Raw genomic sequence first — 22,489 nt, forward strand, 5'->3', positions numbered from 1 at the left:
TTGTGACAGGGAATTTCATTAGCGTGAGCGGTTTCTGAGCTTAGTACTGCGTCTAAGATTTTAGATTAAAACCGCAGAGTGGAAGGAAAGGAGGACCTTTTTCTGCCTCCGCACTTCCAGCTACTCTCGAAAGACTGGAGAAGAGACCCTCTTAATAGTATTAAGGGGTGGGCAGGGGAAGGACTACATCATGTGAAAATTGAAAAAAAGATTTTAGCTGCAATTCATTCATTTTCAGCTTTGTATTCTTGTTATAAAAAAGCGTGCCTAGACATTCCATTGTTGAGCCCATAACCTAGGTTTAAGGTGCCATTTAGCTCCTAGCTTTCATATCTCAGTTTCTAACACTAGGCAGAACCAAGAAGCACTTTTTTATTCCAAGGAGTTCTGTTTCCTGTAAAGGCTTTTTACATTGTTAATGCCTAACAAAATCTCTTCTCAAGGATTCGGGCCACACTCCTGTGGGTGATGTGCGGGATCCCAGACGCAGGATATGGTCCAAGAACAGAGACATTTCCCTCCCTGTCCCAAAGTTTAAGGTAAGCTACACCCCACCTGATCATGTATCCTTTTCCAAGTCTTCCAAATCCTCAGCACAGCATTGCTGCCACATCTTCCTTAGCTGGAAGCCTGGTAAATGTTCAGGAGTGGCCAAGTGTATATAGGTTTATGTCAGGCTGTAAATTAATTGACTGAATTCTACCCTAAATAGTTAACCTGGGATTTGCTTACATTTCTGGTCATCTTGAGGAAAAGACAGCTTGTGGGAAAGCTGATAACTGTATGTGTGTGAAGTACAAATATATGTCCTGATCTGCCTTGACCTTGGGGCTAAAAGACAGCAATTGTGACTTGGAGGGAAAAGTTATTGAATTCAATCTTAAGAGGAGAAATGTGATGGAAGGGAGGTTTGGGAGTGCAGGAGAAGAGGAATGGCAAAGAAAACTGCATCTCTTTTCATTCTTGTACTCATTGCTGAGTTCTTTGAATATATTGTTGTGAAATGTCAGTGGATGATGAATGTGTACTTCCACAGGGAAAAGCTGGGTTCAAAAAACAGTTGAAAATTCTTCAAAGGGGAAAAAGCTCCAGAATTTGCCTTCGTAACAAACTGGGCAGATTAAGAATATCTAAAGTTCATTGGCTATAACAAATTGTCTGGATTCATGCAGATATGGCGATTTTTTCTTGGGAAATTGCTAGGGTGGTAGTGGGGGGGCATGGAAATGGGGTGTGTTTGAGGTTATCTTGTCTTGGGTGGAGTTTGACAAGCATAAAATCGGAGGTTCAGGAATCTTGAATGCACTGATGAAGGGTCCACCCAGCAGTTCTGCAATCTCTGAACCTCTATTGGCAGCTCATTTTAAAGCTTTTGCTGACTATCCAGAGCATTGGATGATTTTTCTTAATTATTGGGGTGGGGGGTATGCTCTTTGGCAATTGATTTAGCCCCCTCGCCCCATCTCCCCTTTTGTTTCTTCTGCAGCTCGATGAGTTCTATGTGGGTCAGATCCCTCTGAAGGAGGTGACCTTTGCCCGGCTCAATGACAACATCAAGGAGCCCTTCCTGGCGGACATGTGCAAAAAGTATGGAGACATTGAGGAGATTGAGATCCTCTACAATCCGAAGAACCGCAAGCACCTGGGCCTGGCCAAGGTGCTCTTCACCAGCACAAGGGGAGCCAAGGAAACAGTCAAGAACCTGCACAACACTTCGGTCATGGGCAACATCATTCATGCTCAGCTCGACATCAAAGGTGCTTGTCCTCCTCCGGCCATACTCTCGGTTCAGTTTTGCCACCTCTGATTCAGAGTAGTTCCCCTTTCCAATAAACGGCTTTTCTCTCCACAGGTCAGCAGCGAATGAAGTATTATGAACTGATTGTGAATGGCTCCTATACACCCCAGACTGTCCCCACTGGAGGCAAAACACTCAATGAGAAGTTCCCAGCGGACTCGGTGAGTCTGCTACAATCTCACATTTGAATTGTCCAGGTTTAGGGCCACTTTTTCACAGGAATCCTCATCGAAGGATTTTCTTCTGTGTCCAGGATATGATCCTCATTCCTAGTAAAAAAAATAGCCATCCTTTGACTCTCTTCCCCTCCCACCACTACTCCTCTGTCTTCCCTCTCTGCACTGCCTGTCCACAAGGCTTCTGCCACCTGCTGGTTGTCAATACCCATAGGAAAACAATGCTCAAGTCCTGCTTCTTTGCTAAATGATTGGTATTTTCCCTCGGAGGGGGCTGTATCCAAGTCAGCTTGGAATTAGCTACATGACTGGTCCCCATATTTCAGTCTAGGTGGGACTGCATGGTGAATAATCTGCTCTCAATCCTTTCCTTTTACAGTCAGAGTCCCGAAGGCGCCACTCAACAGACTCCTCGTACGCTAGTAACACAATGCCTTCAACGCCTGGCAATGGCACACCTTCCTCTCAGGACACTCCTTATTCCAGTGGTAGGCAGGATACACCTTCTTCGTATGGCCAGTACACGCCACAGTCGTCCCAGGGGACACCATACACTCCCCGGGGAGGGACGCCATATTCTCAAGATTCTGCTTACTCCAGCAGGTGGGTGATTTATATGTATATCTGCCCTAAGCCCTGGGGGAGTGATCTCAGTGGCATTGCATCCTTGAGCCAGCCTGTGAGGGCTGGCTAAGTGGGAGAGAACAAAGACTGGTCACTCATGGTACTGTCTCTTCTTAATTTTCCTCCTCAAGGCAAGGGACTCCAGGCTACTCAAGCTACCAGCCAGAGTCAACATCGTACAAATCTCGCCGACATGAGAACAGCTTTCCAGACTCGTACTCACGTCGGCATTATTCTTCTTCGTCCTCTTCCTCCTCCTCCTCGTCCTCTTCTTCCTCCTCCTCCCACTTCCGTAGCAATGACCATCACTACCCTCCCTACAATCAGCAGTTTGACGGTGGCAGCGGCGGCGGTGGTGGCAGTGCTGCCACAATCAGCAGCAGCAGCCGGTACCAACGCCTCTCATCCACCTCAGAAGGGCGCCCGTCTTCTTCCACCCCCTCCTCTTCCGCCGCCTCCTCCTCTCATCGCTCCCACCAAAGAGAGGACTCTGGTTTCCATTCCCGGCACAGGGAGCGCTCCCAGAGGGATGAGGCGACTCCTTCCTCCACCGTCAGCACCCCCACGGTCACCACCCCCTCCTCCTCTTCGTCGTCTGTGGCCACTCCAGCCCCAGATAGTGCTCAATTCCAGAACAGCCACAACTTCACTCAGCAGAGTGCAGAGCCCTTTCCAGCACCCAGCGTTCTCTACCCACCGTACACAGCCACTCCGGAGCCTTTCTCCCTCCCCGTGGAACCCCTTGCCGTGGACCAGGACTACCGGCTGCTCCCCACAGCCGAGACTTTTGCTGCCAACTCCTTGCCTCCTACCGAATTTCTTGCTCAGGAAACAAAAGAGAACACCAGCCCAGCAGTAGCAGCCATTGCAGCTGCCGATGACCGGTCCCATTCCCCTGCTGTGCAGACCTCGCCAGCCCGGTCTGGCTCCCCTGCGCCTGAAACTACCAACGAGAGCGTCCCTTTCACTCAGCACAGCAGCCTGGACTCCCGCATCGAGATGCTGCTCAAGGAGCAAAGGTCCAAGTTCTCTTTCCTCAATTTGGACACGGAAGAGGAAGACGAGGAGAAGGGAGGGCCCAAAGGAGTGGAGCCGCATGGGCCCTGCACTCCACCGCCTCCCCTTCCTGTCAGTTTTGAAGATGTGGTGCCAGCGCTGGACATGGGATCAGGAGCAGAATCTCCCAAAGCCAATGGACAAGATAGAGTAAGTTCTGAGGATTTTGAATGTGGCAACTTTTTTTGCGGGGGGGGGGGGGTTGGAGCTCAGTGAAGGACCGAGCCAGCTCATTGACCATAGAATATTGAGTGACTTGAGAGGGGTGGGATGCAGTGGAACATTCTGAAAGAAGGTATAGGTGGCAGGCTGGAACCTTGAACACAAACACAGTACTCCACACGGCACTCCACGTGTTTGGATGTGTGTCACATAAATTCAGCAGTCATGTTTGCTGTGCTTGCAGATCTTGGCTTTTGAACCACTAGAAATGTTTGTTAGGACAGTTAACAGGGCACTGATGATGAACTGTAGGGATGTGCTGATTGCAGAAATCCTTGCAGGTATCATCTCATCTCCTGAATATCAGCCTTCTTAACAGATGCTGCATCCAGCTTTCTAAGATCTTATGCACGGTCACGAGGGCTAGGAACTTATCTAGGTATCTTTAGTGTCTTATGAATTGGGTGAATGAGAGATAACTTGAGGCTAGGGTTTTTATGTTTGACTTTGCCGGCATCATGAAATTTGAATTTGTTTCAAGATTATTACTATTATTATGTAGTGTGAATAATTTAATGATATTGTTGGGGTTAGACAGGTGAAAAGACATACCTGCAGGAATGGGGGATAGTGTTTTGGGAGGTGGTTTGCAGCAATTGCTTTCAGGGAAATGAGTGGTGCATGCTGCAGAAGCCAGACAATTGGCTCACTGTGCTATCTCCCTCCCTCCCCTTCTCCTCCCAAATAAGGCATCTCAACAATCTTCAGGTGAAGACATGGAAATCTCTGAGGATGAAGCAGAGGTCGAACCCCCAACCCCTGTGGCAGGGGTGTCTGAACCCCATTTTTCTGTGATGCCGTCAGCCCTGGGCCACATGCAACTGGGCGTGTCCTCCTTTACCCCCCACCACCGACCAGAGCCGCCCCCCGCCTACCCTATACAGCCTCTCATGTCTGTCTCCCTCCCGCACCTGGCGGGCAAGACCCACTCGCTCTCCAACTACGGCCAGGTTGGCCCACGGCATGCTCACCGCCTCTCGGACTTCAGAGGGCGCGCGGGGGTGGTGGGCGGAGGCCGGGGTGCCCCCCACATCTACGACTTCGTCAACTCCATGGAGCTGATGAACCGGCTGGGCAACCAGTGGGGCGGGATGCCCATGTCCTTCCAGATGCAGACGCAGATGCTGAGCCGCCTGCAGCAGCTGCGTCAGAGCAAAGGCCAGTTTGAGGACCCTTTCCCCTACCACCGGGAGGCAGCTTCTTTCTGCGGCCGCCCCCTCTACGGCCACGGCTACCTGCTGGAGCAGGCAAACCGCCACTTCCAGAGAGACCAGCTCTTCATGCAGCAGCCATCAGTAGTGGGGGCCTCGGAGCAGCAGCAGCCGCAGCAGCATTCCTCGGAGCAGCAGCCCCCTCTGCCACCCCCACAGCGCCTCCTTGATTTCCGGGCCTCCCCATGGGGATACCAGGAGGAAGTGGCTCCACCCCCACCTCTTCCCAAGGACCCCCATGCCTCCGTAGTGGACAGCGTCCTTGAGACACTCATGCAGGAGATGAAGAGTATCATGCAGCGTGACCTCAACCGCAAGATGGTGGAGAACGTGGCTTTCAACACCTTTGACAAGTGGTGGGAGCGCAAGGAGGAGAAGGCCAAGGTGATTGTGTGTGGGGGGGGGAGGCTGCCAAGAGCCCCCAGTCTTGGAAGGGGTGTAGGTTTGAGACATGGTTCCTAACTCTTAGGGATAGCGTGTTGAGGGGGTCGTGGGGATTTGGGAGAGCTGTGGGGCCTGCTTTGCAGCGAGTGGTATGAAAGGCTTAAGTTTTATTATTCTTACTGATACAGTGAAAGTGCAGAGTTCCCCAGAAAGTGGGCTGCAAACCTGCCACTGAAAAGCCACTCCAAGCCTTGCTTCTGCAACCTCAGGACGGCAGCGATGCTTGCAGGATAGCATGTGGGCAAGTAGAAGCTTAGCAGAGGCATGAAGTGTGTTGAAGGCAGCAGGGTGGATTAGTAAAGAGATTTGGATGAAGATGTAGGAACAGGACAAATGGGTATGAAGAGACACAGGGAATGTGGAGCAGATAAACCTAATGAGATATCTGCATTTAGGAAATGAATCTGTCTGCATACATGGATTGAAAGGGTGCTGTTTAATCAACTTTGACAGATGCTGCAAAAATCATTCTTATCAAAAGTCTCTGTGTTCTGCTCTTTTTGAGCATGTGACTTACCAAGGGTTGGCTGCTCTGCCTACTCCTCATCCCAGATCCCTCTTCCTCAGCCTCTCATCACTGCTGCTAATGCCCAGCTCTCATTATCTGCAGCCTTTCCAGAGTACTGTCAAACAGCCAGTCAAGGAAGAGGAGAAAGACAAGACAAAGCTGAAAGACCCTGCCCTGCTGTCCCTGGTTGACTGGGCCAAGAGTGGCGGCACTGGTGGCCTGGAAGGGTTTGGCTTTGGGACTGGCTTTCGAGGAGTTCTGGGACTCCCATCCTTCAAGGTGAGGGCCATGGATCCTCTTGGGTTGGCTGTGGCAGCAATCCAGCTTCAGGATCTGAAAACCTTGTTTTGTTCAGGAGGCTATAAGTGGGATGGGGGTCATAAGAGACAAAATCTGGTTGAGTGACTTGCTTGAGTGATGGCTTTCTAAGCCCTTCTCATCTTAGGGATCCTCTTGTTCCAGGTGAAAAGGAAAGAGCCATCCGAAATCTCGGAGGACAGTGAAGTGAAGCAGCCACACCCATCTACTCTTGCTGAAGAGGATGAGGAAGGTCAGTTCCTTCAGCCCTGGATAGTTATGGGTGATGGTTGAACTTTCTTTTCATAATTAAGGAAGTGTTTTCTATCGTTAAATTAACTCAATCTTACCCTCCCTCTCCCCTGTTCCATCTTGCAGATAAGGATTCCTCACAGGTACCCAAAAGCTCCAAGAGGGATGATGAACGGATCAAAGGGCCGGGAAAAAGGCGGAAACTTTTCTGCCTGGATAGCGAGGGAGAGGAAGCATCTGAGGATTCATCCTCTGAGAAGGTGAGAAGAAGGCGCCCCTTATTTATTGTTTAGGTTTAATTTATACACCACTTGATTGTAAATGGAACCTCAAAGCAGTTTGCATTTTGGCTGTTCCTACCACTATGAGAAACCTCTGGGTACAGCCTTCTCAACCCGTGGGTCTCCAGGTGTTGTCGGACTACAACTCCCATCATCCCTGGCCAATGATCCAACTATCTAGGGATGATGGGAGTTGTAGTCCCGCAATGTCTGGGGAGCCAAGATTGAGAAAGGCTCCTCTAGCCAGTTTCAGTTTCCCCCAGCGATCGGCCAGGACGCAGCATAAAGCAGTTGAATAGGTCTTTGCGGTAGAATTCTTAAATAGCTTGGATCCTAGAGCTCCCCTTTCCCCCACTGTGCCTGACCAGGTGCCTTGTTGGACCCGGACCAGGACTGCACTCCTCCTTTCCTACAGTCTTGAATGGCCATCCCCTGCAAAGCCCTTCGGTGTGCCATCTCTCCTCTGTGGCTGTCAATGAGCACAGAGCCTGATGAGCATTTTACTACTCACTTAGCTATGCTGTTATGTCCTTGGCATGGTTGGACCGCTTGACTGCCATTTGCTGCTGGGTTTCCAGGCCCTCCCTTTTCTTCTGCGTCTTCTCCCCATTCGACCTCTGCTCCCTTTTCTTCAAGCAGCCGAGGCAGCCCTGAAAGCGAAATCACTTTCCAGTTGCGCTTGTAGCCTCAAGTCATTCTCCAAGACCTGAGTTCCTTCTTGAAGTCATGCCCTCTTCAAGCCACTCTGACTCAGGAGTTTGAGCTGACATTTTTACATGCGTACCCTTTCCTGCTGCTAATGGGCTTGTTAAAGGATTTCGCCCCCGAGAAACATTTTATGCTGCTGTCTTCACAGGAGGAGGAGGAGGAGGAGGAGCGGAGGGAGGAAGGTGAAGGTTCTAGGAAGCGCGGCACGAAGAAGGAGGAATCTGAAGGTATTGACAGTTGCCAGTTACCAGAAATGATGAATTGCCATCACTAACATTGTCCTTAACAACAGGCTGTTGACTTAGGTGGAGATGAAAGATAGCAGGGTCTTTTCTAATCCGTGTGCTTCTTTTGGTATGAATCATACCCCTTCTGCGTGTGGTTTCCCTATCAATGCAAGTGGCATCTCCCTTTACTCTGTTCTTGAAGCACTCAGGACACTTCTCTGCTGAAAAGCCAGCTGGTCATCAGCACTTGGCAGAGCTTCTGGGGTTTTTATATACTCAGTACTTAAATCCCTCCTTATGCAAAGCTAAATGTTGCAACCTGTGGAAAATATGCAAATCTGGCCATATTTTTATTTGCACCATTGAATTTTTTTAAAAAAATGTTTTACATAATTCTGCTTTTGCTAGTCATAGGGAGGGGCAAAGAATTTGTGGATCATTGAAAACCCCACCCTCTGCAAGAAATGATGTTCAACTGTCTCTCCAGCCTTTGACATTTCAGTAGGCTCCACCATGACCATGTGCTTTCAAGTGTATCTTTGCAGCCATGGGGTGATATTAAACTAAGTCCTACTCAGAGTAGACCTGTTGAACTAAGTGGACCTGTTGCTCATATCTAGTAACTTCAATGGGACCACCTGTGAGGACTAGAAATTGTGTGTTTGTTTGTTTTAAAAAAGTGGAAGCTGAAATAATTTCAGAAACTATACTTTGGACAAAGACCACACTCTGCTCTCTGCCTGTGCTATACATGGGAGTGTGAAATGCTCACAGCCATGTTGCTGGTCTTACCTGTCCCCTTTTATCCCTTGTGCAGATGAAGGTGAGAGTGACGGCTCCTCCAAGTATTCTCTCTATGACGAGTCCGATGAGGACAGCGACAGCACTTCTGATTCAGAGAGCAGCTCTTCATCTTCCTCTTCCTTGTCCTCCTCTTCATCTGATGAGGAGGAAGCTGAGAGCATGGAGGAAATGGACGAATCTACCATGGACAGCTGCCCCACCGAGTCACTGAGAGACCTGGAAGAGAGAATGCGTCAAACCACAGACGCTGAGCTTGACAAGAAGAAAACAGAAGCAGGCCTGCTCCAAGGTGAGATGCTCTACCCTAAGTCCTCCCCAGCTCTGCCTGGGAGATGGGGAAAGTGTTGAGAGCAGCTGGACAAATTGCAGAGCGTTGGGAGGCCAAGATGTGGATTGCCATGTTTGCACTCATTATCTTACCAGAGGGCTGGTGAGCCACATATACGTGGGGTTGTCCCACTTCCATGGCTTTCAGTTCCTCCTGTATCTTGATGCCACCCAGCTCTACTTCTCCACCCCAGAACTTCTGCCTCCATCCAGTCAAGCATCTCCTGTGAGAGATGTCTGCTTAGATGTTTCATTATCGTTTCAAGCTCAGTATGTCAAAGACTGGCTCACCTCATATTTTCCCCAATCCATTCTCTCATTATCTATTGACAACGTCACAATCCACTCTGTTGATCAGAAGCAAGCCTTGGTTTTCCCTTTGGTCTTCCTTAATCAATTGCCAAATGTCATTTTCCCCTTTACAATATTACAGAAATTTGGCCCTTCCTCTCTCTCCTCAACCAAAACTCTAGTCCACCTCCTGCTTATCTCACAACACAACTGCTATAATTTTCTCTTTGGTTTTCCATCGACTCACTGGTTTTCTCGCATCTATCTCTCTTGCCAACATTATTCACCTCTCCCACTGCTTCCACCCTATTTAAATTATACCACTGCTTGCATGTTGGCTTTCTTTCCTGCACAGTCTCCTTGTTCTCACCTTAATAATTGGTGACCCCACACTCACCAGTGCACAATTTATCTCCCTCATGCAGGCCATGTGGCAGAAGAGAAGCCTGCTCCTCTGAAGGATGGCATCCTGGCCCCGCATCTAGAGGAGAAGGATGTTGGGACGGCGCCAGAAGAGCGACCCAGGCCGGAAGAGCGACCTTCATCACCTATCCCACTCCTGCCACCACCCAAGAAGCGCCGGAAAACAGTCTCCTTCTCAGCTCCTGGTGAGGATGACGAGATCAAGGTGGCACTTGAGAAGCCACTGGAACCGGCTCCTTCAACGCTTTTGCCTCCGCCACCGCCTCCTCTTCCCCCACCACCTCCGCCGCCTGTCCCTACAGAGGTAGCACAGGCCCCCTTAGTGCCTGTAGAACCCATGTTACCATCCCAAGTGCCCTTAACCCTGGAAGCCCCAGCTCCAGTTGCCTCTCCTCTGCCTCCTGTAGCGCCCCCTGCCAAGGCAGCAGCCCCTGCCAGCCGCAAGAGGGAGCCCCTCAAAGCCAACCAAAGAACAATCAGCAACCTGCCGGCTGACCACGCTTCCCTGGTGAAGTGTTGGACGGATGAGCTGCTGCCGGGCGGCCGGTCCCGGAGCCGCTCTCGCTCTCGGAGCTCAGAGCTCTCACGGGTGCCCCAGCCCCCTGGAGAGGACCGGCTGCACCTGCGCGAGCGGATGGGCGCTTCCTCGCTGCTGGAGCTGGCGAATCAACCCAACCTGGCCGTGCTGGCAGATGTGGCACTGAAGAAGGCCGGTGCAGGCAGTGAAGACTCTGAGGAGACGGAGACCTCCGACGAGGCCGAGGAGCCCAAGGCCGTGCCGCTGGTCCCCGCACTGCCCCCAGAAGTCAGCAGCATTCTGATGGAGCATAACTACGCCATGGCTGTCCGCGCAGCACCTGCCTCCCGCAAAGCCGACGAGGCTGTGTTGTCTGGTGCCGCCGACCTGCCGCGCGTGGATTTGTACAGCGAGCACATTGGCGAGGTCCTGGAAGCGCCTGAGGAGGTTGTGGCTGATGCCAGCGAGGTCAAAGCTGAGCCTGACGTGGGTGACCTGGTTTCGCTGCCCCCGCCTCCGCCAGCCGAGAAACCCAAGGCAGCTGTCCCACAGCAGCAGCAGCAGCAGCAACAACCACCACCACCTCAGGCCAAGAAGCAGCCCCAGTGGCTCAAGGAAGAGGCCCTCAAGGACCTGGGAAACTTGCACTTTGGGCCTGAGGACCTGTTCCTTTCAGAGAGTGAGGAGGAGGAGGAAGAGGAGGAGGAGAGTGCTGACAGCAGCGACGAAGGGGAGATCCGCAGGCGCTCCCTGCGCTCCCACTCGCACAAGCATGCCCCTGCTCAGCCGCCTCCGCTGCCCCTGGCCTTTGAGACACGCAGTGAGTTTGAGCAGATGACAATCTTGTATGACATCTGGAACTCAGGGCTAGACCTGGAGGACATGAAGTACCTGCGGCTGACGTACGAGCGCCTGCTGCACGAGGACAACAGCACGGACTGGCTGAACGATACCCACTGGGTCCACCACACCAATATCCTTCCTGGAGCAAATGGCAGGCGATTCTGGAGGGTTGGGGGCCGGGTATCTTAGCTGTGAATGCATCTTGGGGTTATACCATTTTGACTAGCAGGGCTTCCTCCAATGATATCTGGGAATTGTAGTTTGGTGAGGCCTGCTGCTACCGAGAATTCTGTTTTAAGATCGGTAGCTGCCCTCCCCTATAGTGCTGCAATTCCCTGGGAAGAGGAAATGGCTGCTCAACCAGTTTATAGTGTTGAGTATACCTTGGGGCTTTCCATCGTCACTGTTGGGTTTTTGTTTGTAGAATATGAAGAGTTCATAAAATATTAAGGATAACATGTTGATAGGCTTTGTTAGCTCTGCAATTGTTGGGTTTTTTAAAAAAAAAATCCAGATCCAGCAACGACGAAAGCCTGACTTGTGTGCGTGAAACATTGTCTCCATTACTGAACTTAACATTGTACAAACGAATAGGTATTCTGCCAAGTACAGGTGCCCCTTGTTTAACAAGGCCAGCAGAGGCATTGGGGGCAGCAGGGTTAGGTTTCGGCTGCTAAAATTCCTAGCATTTAGCAGTAGTCTTGCGAACATTTCCCAGTTCTGCAATAGTTGGCAGGTTGTGCCATCATCACCATTATTGTGTTCCATGGTAAAGATTCAGAAAGGTGAGAGGTGAAAGTGAAGTTCAGTTTTTTTTGGGTTTTTTAAAAAGCAAAACCTGTAATCTTTAGAAATGCAAAGCCACAAAAGAGGGAATGGCACAAGAGTCTGTTTTACACTATGGTTACTTTTGTGGGTTTGGGGGCAGTTGTTGTTATAACAAGATAAGAAATTGGGAAACTTTAGTTGGTTGCATCCAAATAAGTCATTGTGCGAGGGGAAGGATTTCCACTTGTGCAATGGAATTTCCCTTCCCTCTCCTCCCCTTCCATCCCCCAAATATACTCTGGGGGGTTCCCGTACACCCTCAGGAGCAGATGGAGAGGGAGAGATGGGAAGGTCCATTGCATGAATGGAAGTCATTACACTCACCCAGTAATTTCCTGAATTCAACTCCATGCCTCTTCCTCGCCCCCCCCCCCCGTCATTTCTTCCTTTCTTCCAGGAGGCATGAGGTTTAACTCTGCTAATGGAAGAGATGCATGTATGGCAACCTTTTCACCAAGGCTTCTGATGAGGGGAAGTTGCTTGCTTGGCCCAAACACAAGAGGCAGAACGAGGCCTGTGTCCCATTTCCTTGCTCCATGCTTTTCTTTTTCTCCTTAACTCTCCCCGCCTCCACTCACAAACATTGCGAACCCCAAGCGGAAGCGCAAGTCGTCCGACCTGCGGGAGCACCAGACAGGCTGTGCCCGCAGCGAGGGCTATTACCATATCAGCAAGAAAGAGAAGGACAAGTACCTCGACGTCTGCCCGGCCACCGTGCAGCAGCTTGATGCTGCTGATGTGCAGGTTAGGCCCCTCTTTATGCTCCCTGTGCGGTTGTGGGGTGACCCTAGAGTGACTAGCAAGGGCTGTTATTGAATGAGGGCAGGGGTGAAGAATGTGTGCAGACATACATTTTTGAAAGGGGGGGACCGGGCTTACTCCATATCAAGAACAAATCAAACACTACTGGAGCTGTGGGGGCCTTTGGTCCTCCATATGTTGCTTGAACCTCAACGCCCATCATCATTAGCCATGCTTGCTGAGGCCCATGGGAGTTGAAGTTCAGCAACACCTGGGCAGCCAAAGGTTTCCCACACCTGCTCTACAGCAAGGTGACCCTAATCACCTTGAGGTGAGAGTAGCCAAATTCTGTCATCTGTACGTGCTATGCAGGTTAAGCATCCCCGCCCCTGCTTCTTCCTAATGAGTTATTTAGTCATTTCTACCACCTTAGTGCAATGCTTCTTATTGTAGAGTTGGGCAAAGATCTGGAACAAGACCCCAAAGCACCATCCCTCCTCCAGCTTTGTAAACGACACCCATGTTACCTGCAAGTTATTTAAGCTTATATTTGCAGCTGTAAGGGCTAAAACAGTGGTCAGCAAACTTTTTCAGTAGGGTGCCGGTCCACTGTCGTTCAGACCTTGTGGGGGGCCGGACTATATTTGGGGGGGGGGAATGACCCAGAGATGCATTTTAAATAAAAGGACACATTCTTCTACTCATGTAAAAACACGCTGATTCCCAGACCGTCCGTGCCCGGATTTAGAAAGCGATTGGGCCGGATCCGGCCCACTGACCTTAGGTTGCCTACCCCTGGCCTAAAACAATCAAATGATTTTCAGGAAGCAGAAAATGACACAAAACACCCCACTTCTGCAGAATTGCAGGGCATACACACATACCCTGTAAATAACACGGGTGATGCTCTCATCTTCATGCCAAATTTGCAGGCAGGTCAGCCTAATGGCCCCCGCCCCCTGGCCAGTCCTCTTCTCTCACTGGGTCTGAGAGAACTGGGGGTGGAAAAGGAAGGGATTTGTTGCCTGTGCAGTTTGAAGGGTCCCACAGTAATTGGGAGAAGCAGGGGCTGACTAAGAATCAAAAGGAGGTGCTTGTGCATGTATAAGAACACGGGGTGCTGCTTTCTATTGAGTCAGACCATTGATCTGTCTAGCTCCTGTGAGCACTTTTGAATACTGACAACATAAAATGCAAAAAGGTGGGGGAGTCTTCTCATTTTGAAAGTAAGTTGTTTGATAGTTGTGGGAAGTTACAGTACCATTCTTACTGCTTCCTAAGCATGCTGACCACCCTCACCGAAGCTGGGTAAATGTGCAGCTGGGATAAAGGTAAAGGTAAAGGTACCCCTGCCCGTATGGGCCAATCGTGTCCGACTCTAGGGTTGTGCGCCCATCTCACTTAAGAGGCCGGGGGCCAGCGCTGTCCGCAGACTCTTCCGGGTCACGTGGCCAGTGTGACAAGCTGCATCTGGCGAGCCAGCGCAGCACACGGAAACGCCGTTTACCTTCCCACTAGTAAGCGGTCCCTATTTATCTACTTGCACCCGGGGGTGCTTTCGAACTGCTAGGTTGGCAGGCGCTGGGACCGAGCAATGGGAGCGCACCCCGCCGTGGGGATTCGAACCGCCGACCTGACGATTGGCAAGTCCTAGGCGCTGAGGTTTTACCCACAGCGCCACCCGTGTCCCCTGCAGCTGGGATAGTGAACCGCTTTTAAAGGGTGTCCCTTTCCATATGTGTGACTCTGCAATGATCCATGGTGGTGTGTTCCCCTCCCGCTGTGAGCGGAAGAATTTTGTTTTCATTCATTTTCAACCAGTTCTCCCCTCCTCCTTCAGGGTACCAACCGCATCCTGTCCGAACGGCGATCTGAGCAAAGGCGCCTGCTCAGTGCCATTGGCTCCTCTGCCATCTTGGATAGCGACCTTCTGAAACTAAACCAGCTGAAGGTACCCAATATGTCTTGTTAAGCAAGTTGAAAGAGTGGAGCAAGCAGGAGATGTGCCCTTGGTGATCCTAGTATATCCTTTGGAAGGCAGAGGGCAATGGACTTGGCCTGGCATGCATTTCAGATGCTGAGGCTTCCCAGAATTGGGCATGGAGGGCTTCTCAGTAGGGGGTGGCTTTCCTCACAGAGCCAGTCTTGATCCCCGTGATGCATTAAAGCACATTGCACTATAGGAAGCAAAGAAGCTTTTGGACAAAGATTTTGTCTGCGGTTCACCAAAAGCAATTGTTTTGGCTTGAAAAGTATCTGTAAGCTCACATTTAATTGTTTGAGGGACTCCAGATAATGCGGTTGGCACAAGATCTTATCTGCTGTAGCATTGAGCAAAAATCATCAGGCAACCTTTTTCTAGAAAGCTGAGGACTAAATCCAGATTGTATGCTGTGAGTTTTGCACAAACATGCACACTCAGCCTAGCCCTTGGCTTCCATCTGTCCCAGACAGCATTTAAGTATCTTGTTGCTTCTCCCATACCCATCATTCCTCTCCTCACCGTCCTCCTCTTCCCTTTAGTTCCGCAAGAAGAAGCTACGCTTTGGTCGGAGTCGAATTCATGAGTGGGGCCTCTTTGCCATGGAGCCAATTGCTGCTGATGAGATGGTCATTGAGTATGTGGGTCAAAATATCCGGCAGGTGAGCAGTAGTGGAGGAGACTAGGTCTAGGAAGGAATTCTTGTTTCTGCTGCCTTGGTGTCTTGTGCGAGTCTGTCTTTATAACATGAGAGCACCAGCCTTGGTCCACAGGCTTGGTCATATTGTTTTATCTTGTGTTTAAAACAATCGTTTCGGAAAGCTGGATCTCTCCCATCCCTCACAGAAGCATTCTGGCTTTGTATGGCCTGTATTTAAAGGTGGTGGTGCTATGGTTAACAGGGTGGCTGCAGATATCTCTCTACATGTTTTTTTGTACCTCTGATTGTGTTGCATTAGGAGAGCTTTGTCCAGGATTTCACCACTACTTTGGTTTTTGAAAGATGACCCCTTCCCTAAACCTGTTCTTGTCCCTGAATTTCCTTGTATTATCTGTTGTTGTTGTTTTTTTAAAAAAACAATAACAAATGCTTGTGGGAAGGGGACTGTGACCAGTGGGCTAGTGCAATGGTGAAGTAGGGTGGGAAAGTACCAAAAGAAATAAGCTTGGGCTCTGTGAGGTTCTTTACTGAACTGCATTTCCTCATCAGAGGCCATGAAATGTATGCATGCATATGCAACCAATTGACACCAGAGGGTGCTCTGGAGACTGCACAGAGCAGGGCTGCCTTTTCATTACTGCCTTGGGAGGACCTGTTTGCTTCCTGAGTGCCAGTTCAGATTGTTCCAACCTTTTTTGCAGCGACACCCAAGGAATTTCCTTCCCAAATGATAGCCATGCTTCTGAGAAGCACTGCACCAACAGCTGTCAATTTGCACTTTGGCACTGGGAAAGTTCCTTAACTGTTTTCAGAGGGCTGCAGCAAAAATGAGTCTTGATGGCACCGTTAAGACTAACTTTATTATGGCACAAGCTTTTATGGACAAGTGCTCACCTCATGTACCTGATGAAGTGGGCACTAGCCTTCAAAAGTGCATTACACCATTTTTTATTAAGCTTAGTTTAAGGTGTCTCAAGACTCTGCAGTTCTTTCTGTTACCCAGCACCAGATGCTGGCACATTCCACCTCCTAGATCAGAGTGGGGGAACCTTTTTGGCCCAGCAGGCAAGCTTGGTCATCTCTCTCTATGACCAACTTTGACAGGCATTTTGACAAGCAGGACAACCTGGCCATCACCTGCTATCATGATGGCAGGTGATTGACAGACCTGCCAGGGTTTCTTGTGCAACATTTCCCCAGTGCCCATCAGCCACCTGCTTCTTGCGTGCTTAGGAACCTCAACGCTTCAGCTCTCCTTTCTGCAGGGATCAGCTGCGTTATTTAAGTTCCCATCAGGTGTTGTCACATGTGATATCAGGTATAGGGCAGGTGGCCATGGTTTGGGGAAAATCAAACCTCACAGGCCAAATCTACCCCAAGGGCTAGGGATTCCCCATCCTTGTCCTAGATGGGCAATCCCATCCCTTCCATTGACAGAGCAGCCTTGCTTCTTGTTCCATGGTCCGCTCTTCAGTGTCCAGACTCACTCCTTCTCCTTCTCAGGTGGTGGCTGACATGCGCGAGAAGCGGTATGCGCAGGAGGGCATCGGGAGCAGCTACCTTTTCCGTGTGGACCACGACACAATAATCGACGCAACCAAATGTGGCAACCTAGCCCGCTTCATCAACCACTGCTGCACGGTGAGCTATGCGGACATTGTAAAGGAAGTTCTCATTAAATGCATTTATCCATGCAATGTTTTTAATGAACCTACCACTTTACAGAGTTACATGAGCAGAGAACTCCTCCAGTTTAATTTAGCTGCATTATTCTCATTTTGAGGTAGACTAAGCTGCCCGTAATGTGCCTGCTTCCATGAAAAGTCAATAAATCCTGACTGGGGCACCGGGAGCAACTGTGAATTCTAGAAAGAAGCCCCAGGCTGCTGGTTCAGAGAATGGGGAAGAGGCTTCCTGGGCCTCACATGGTTCACCCTTGTTACGGGCACTTCTATAGCTTCACATGCAGTGGTTCTGGTTTGCTATTGCATTCCACACACCTTGGGAATCACAAATGGAACCTTTTTTGTGTTTGGGGGCGTGCTCCTGGCTTCCAAACGAGTAACATAGTGAGCTAGTGAGGTGGTGGTGCTGCCATTGGCATAGAGCTGATGTATTAACATCTTGTCCCGTTCACTTTTGTCCATCTTTCCCTCTCTTAGCCCAACTGCTATGCCAAAGTCATCACCATAGAATCCCAGAAGAAGATTGTCATCTATTCCAAGCAGCCCATCAGCATCAACGAGGAGATCACTTACGACTACAAGTTCCCGATTGAGGAGAACAAGATTCCTTGCCTGTGTGGCACAGAGAACTGCCGGGGCACCCTGAACTGAGACATAACCCTGGCGTTCGTATTTATTTTGCTTCCCCAGCCCTAATCTCGCCTCTCACCTGTAGCTCAGCTCTTCTCCCCACAGAGTTGTGGGAAAACTCTCAGTCGCCTTAAGACCCATCCATGTACCTTTTGAAGTCCCCAGCCAATGAGAAAGCACTTCCCTCGCCTCAGGTTCGAATCAACAAGAAGTTCCTTTTCCTTCCACCAGCCAGGCTGGTGATAGTTTCTTTTCAGGTGTTGCTGTCATTTTTGCTCCAACCTCCAACACCAATTAACAAAACTCCTGTAGATTCTGACCCTTTACAGAAGTCAAATATCCTTCCCTTTCCAGCTTAAGACGGCCTGGATATTAGTGTGGTTAATTCTGCAAGACCCACCAGCTCTGTTGCTAAACTCAGAGAACGGCTTATGATGTCAAGGAAATCAGCAGGGTGGCTGTGGGGTGGAATTTCCCTTCCAGGTATCATCTATTTCAGGTTATTCATGTTCAGCGCACAGCTGTCGATTAGCCGTTGACTTTGAGAATGGCAGGTTGGGATCAGTGCCTCCTGTGAAACCTTTTGAGGCAATACAGTGCTTGATGCCCCTGAAGGCACATCTGCTAGAGCTATGAGCTGCCCAGGCCCTTGAAATTTCAGATTGTGGAGCATTTGTCCTCACATTTCCAAAGGGTTTGGGGGGGGGGAAGGTTTCCTGGTTTTTTGACAGAGAGGCCTGGAACAACCCCTGCCCCTGGGACTTTGTTCTGGGGTTAAAGGTTGCTCCCAAAATCTTTCTGCTAATGGCCAGGATGCACTGGGGGAAGCATGTTATTGTCCAGCCGCATCATTTGGCTAGATTTGTCACCATGGGCAAAAACTTGAACCTTCCTGCTTCAATGTCTATCTCCTCATAGAATTATCCCGTTGATTCTTCCTCCTTCCAAGCTCTTGAGGCCAGAAAAATAGAGGTCCTGAAAACCAGTTAAGATTGTGTCATTCATATTGCAATCTCCCTTTTCTGACTCTTTTTTTATTCTGTAATGTGTAGTAAAGCGGGGGGGGGGGGAGGGACTAGCCGTAATAATGAAGGGGAGTTGAGTTTCTTTCCTTGTTACAGTTATGGCTTCAACTGATGCTGACTTACAGCGTAAGCTAAGACTTTCCCACATCCCAGCCACCCCTAATAATTTTTCTTTAGGAGAAGAAAGTTGTGTATATATCTATTCCAGATGGATTGGCTGTTTCTTGTAGAAACACATGCGTTTATTAGTATGTAAATATTTTATTTTGTTTTCCTCTTCATACTAAAACGAAAACTGTAAATAATGTTGCAATGTATTTCCTTCTCCTGTTTTTTTATCCTTGCTTGCCCTGTGCCACCCTTTTCCTTTGATGCCAAGTAGGTTTTCTTTCTTTTTTCCCCCTTTTACCTCTTGGATTTTTTTGGGGTGGGAGGGGAGCATATAACTTTCTGGCAGGGGGTCAAAGAGTGTATTTCTTTATTTCTTTTAAATGGGAGTCAGTTTTGAAAGTGAAAGATTTTAAAAGTAGGCATTTGGAAATATTTTAGCAGGTTTGTTTGTTTGTTTCATTTTAAAGTTCTGTCTTCATTCTGCTTGTCCCAGTGTTTGGATTTTGAATAGCTAGGTGTTTGGGAACATACCTTGGGAACATACCTTCTCCCTGGTTAGCATGTGTTTCCTGCAGTGGACTGTCCAGAGTTATGAGGAATTGGCTACTTTCAATTTTCCCCATCCAGAATGCCCTTTACGCTCTAGGGAAACCACAGGTGACACCTGAAAACGTTTCCATCTCTATTTTAATAGTGGAGAGGGGCAAGGCGCTTGCTTTCAAGGGAGGATCAGCATGCAGGCTGGTAGCTCTTTTCTTTCTGCTGCCCTCTGCTGTGTCCCGAATCTTCCCCATCCCAAGACAGCTATTGAGAGAATCCATTTACTTCTCAGTTTCCACCCAATTGGCATATATTGTGTGGGATAAATGGTTGAACTAGTCCAACAGAATAAAATGCAGCCCTTCTGAGATGTCTCTTATTGACCTCACAAGCCCGTAAATGCTTGGGATGAGTTTTAGACGTGCCCATCTCAATGTGACGTTTCATAGGGCCAAAGAACTCCATATTATGTCAGCAACCATGGTTTGCCAGCCCATCCTTGCTGAATACAGTTAATGTTGGAAGTGGGGGCATTTTCAGCTGGTGAGGCATCAGTGGGAGGGCCTGCTTAATGTTTTGCTGCTGCTTCTCCCCCGCAATCCTTCCCTCCAGCTGTTTTGCCCCCAATCCCCATCTCTGGGTCCAAGAGTGGAAAGAAAGGCAGGAGTGTAGAGAGAAGCAGGGAAGGCTTAAGAACCTTCCACCCACCCCATCTCCTGTGAAAAAGCCCCCTCCATACATTTTTATTATTGTTGTTTAGCAAACACACTTTGGATCCCTCATTGGCTGATGTAGTCTGTAGTTCCACCCCATTTCTTCCAGTATTTTGAAGGCTAATTATGTTCCAGTAAGAGGCACCTTTCTCACTTTGCTCTACATTTAGTAAAACCTTTCTCACTCTGTGCCTCTTTTGTGTATCCTCTTGGGGGCAGGATTAAAATTGCTACTGCTTTCTGCTCCTTTTCTTTTTTTCCACTATGGTGCAGTCATGGCACCTCCCCTAAAAGCCCTGGCCAGTTTTAAGGTACGCTTCCATATCTAAAGAGATAGCAGATGGCTTCCTCTCCTGCTGTAAAAGGCTCCATTAAGACTTGCCCAATATAAGTTGGGTGTTTTGTTTGTTTGTGGGACAAGGAGCAGAATACTTGCAGCAGGTTTGCTGAACTCGATTATATAATTTTGTTGCGCATCTTACACAGTTTAATTCTTGTCAGAAGCTTAAATTATTTTTTCCTCTCACTACTATAGTGTTCCTCTCACTACTATAGAGACAGGAAGTTGTGGAAACCCTATGTTAGCAACCATTGTTTTGAAGTGAAAAGGGGCTGAATCATCTCAAGTAGCTGCCTATTTCGTCAGCAACCACTGTCTTGAACTCCCTCCCCACCCCCAGGTGATCTCAGTCTTGAACATCCATAATTCCATTGACTTTCTAAATAAACTCTACACACATTTTCTACTTACAAATTTAATTGAGGGGGTGGGTGGGGAGGAAGGAAGTTGTTTCAGGCATATTCAATGAGAAACAGAGCCAACCATCTACACCTCCAACAGTCGGTCATTCTCTCTTTCCGTTCTGACTAAAATCTTCAGGTGCATCTTCACCTGCACGGAAGACAGATGTATTTTAGGTAATTAAATAGTGAAAACAGCTGCAGTAATAAACGGACCCTTTTATGCCCTCCCTTCTACTTCTCTCAAGTCCCTGTCTAAGCCCCGTAAATATTGACCTGTCTTTAGTGTGCTCTCCCAACTTGAATCTCTGCGGTATTTAAAATTTTGAAATAGCTCTCTCCCCAACCCTACATCTTCTTGGCTTTTTGGAAATTATTTGTTGCTGCAGTGTTGTTTGTCTGTTTGTAAGCTTCGCTCTCACCCAGCCCCAGTCAAGTCAGAAGGATGTGACTGAAGTCTCATTATGCATCTTCTCTGCATTTCCATTTTTTAAAAAACAAAACAACAAGCAGCCTGCTGGATTTGAGCTTTTAAAAGGCCCTCACTCTCCAGGCTGCTGTTTCAACAGCTCCAGCCCCTTAAAATCCATCTCATCTTAAAGGTTCAGAAACTACATCCTTTCAAGTCTCCCTGACAAGTTTAAAACAGCAGCCACCTCTTAACTGTAATAAACTACAGGCCAAACTTTTTCATCCTAGCTAGCCATGCTTTTCAGTGTATTGACGGATTCTGATTTCAACTGGAAATTCTGGTAAGAGCAAGCTTGCTTCTATTCACAGTTGCGATATTAATTCCAAATAAATGTGCCTTTGAGCCAGTACACTCCTGGGGAGGAGGGGAGTGGAGCTGAAACCACATAATGTCTCTGAATTATGTTTGGTGGCAGGTTTTTGGAAAAGCCGACTGTATTTCAGCAGGTTGGCATGACAAATCAAGCTTCTGTTTTTACTGGGTGTAAATCTTTTTTGCTGAAGTCAAGTCACAAACGCTGTGTTTAGAGGCGCTGCATCATCTCAGTCCCCAAATATTTCAGAGGGAGGTTTTGGCTGGTTTGGGGAGTGTGACTCTCCTTGTTTTGGATTTTTCGGCATGAATCACTTTACCACTGAGATACACAAGCAGAGGATTAGAGCTTTCATTTGGCTCCAGTGGAAGGGAGAATACCCGGGATGAGGGTTTGGTAGGCTTCCCACCAGCATTTCACCTCCTTTAGCAGAGTTCCATTTATTAGATTTTGCCATATATTTTATGCAGGAATGGTTTCTGGTCTTATGAAACCCCTGCTATTTATTTGCATACCCCAGTGTGCCTTTTCCAAGCTGCGGATAGAAATCCATTATTTGCTCATTGCCTATAGTTGCTTCCTCCAGCTCGTTTTGTGGGTTGACAAATTAACCATCAAACCCTTTAGTTTTGGCATGAGTTCTCCTCTCCCCAGGTCTTAAATATGCTTTTTAAAAAATTATTTGCGGGGGTGGGTGGGAATTTTTGCTTCCTTCTTCATCTTGAAATCCAGAAGTGTTGGTTGTTCCTCAGTGGTTCCCCCCTCCCCCCCCCAAAGGCTATAAAGAAGGGAAAACCTAAATTTTCTGCGCGATGATCTCTGGAACTTTTATCCTGTTTCTAACTTCGTTTATGTTACTCGTCAGACAGAACAGATAAGATTCTTTTTTTATATTAAAAAAAATAATAATTCCCCCCAACCAAACCTGTGCAAATTGTTCCAGATGCTTTAATGAATACCACAAGGTTCTTTCATCTTTCAGAGCTGACTCTTAATTTTCCAGCTTCTTCGAGCTGAATGGTTCTGGAACTATGTAGCC

General features: G+C 48.6%; 1 protein-coding gene across 6 annotated transcripts in view; it reads left to right on the forward strand.

The window, feature by feature from the left end:
- SETD1A (SET domain containing 1A, histone lysine methyltransferase) overlaps positions 1–22,220 on the forward strand; it is a 31,090-nt gene extending 8,870 nt beyond the window's left edge. For 4 of the 6 annotated variants that reach the window (XM_081835145.1, XM_081835143.1, XM_081835146.1 and 1 more), the window contains exons 4-20: positions 444–539; positions 1,487–1,757; positions 1,853–1,959; positions 2,354–2,577; positions 2,730–3,804; positions 4,566–5,471; positions 6,142–6,318; positions 6,502–6,589; positions 6,715–6,848; positions 7,729–7,804; positions 8,622–8,897; positions 9,652–11,139; positions 12,412–12,581; positions 14,419–14,529; positions 15,102–15,221; positions 16,724–16,861; positions 17,383–22,220. In XM_081835145.1, coding sequence (XP_081691271.1) covers positions 444–539; positions 1,487–1,757; positions 1,853–1,959; positions 2,354–2,577; positions 2,730–3,804; positions 4,566–5,471; positions 6,142–6,318; positions 6,502–6,589; positions 6,715–6,848; positions 7,729–7,804; positions 8,622–8,897; positions 9,652–11,139; positions 12,412–12,581; positions 14,419–14,529; positions 15,102–15,221; positions 16,724–16,861; positions 17,383–17,556 — 5,631 coding nt within the window. In that variant the 3' untranslated portion in view covers positions 17,557–22,220. The remainder of the gene's footprint in view (positions 1–443; positions 540–1,486; positions 1,758–1,852; positions 1,960–2,353; positions 2,578–2,729; positions 3,805–4,565; positions 5,472–6,141; positions 6,319–6,501; positions 6,590–6,714; positions 6,849–7,728; positions 7,805–8,621; positions 8,898–9,651; positions 11,140–12,411; positions 12,582–14,418; positions 14,530–15,101; positions 15,222–16,723; positions 16,862–17,382) is intronic. The other 2 variants (XM_081835147.1, XM_081835148.1) reach the window with 2 other exon arrangements.
- Positions 22,221–22,489: the final 269 nt, after the last annotated feature.

This window comes from Podarcis erhardii, assembly GCF_964252035.2.
Source record: "Podarcis erhardii genome assembly, chromosome: 13".
In the NCBI taxonomy this organism is placed as follows: Eukaryota; Metazoa; Chordata; class Lepidosauria; order Squamata; family Lacertidae; genus Podarcis; species Podarcis erhardii.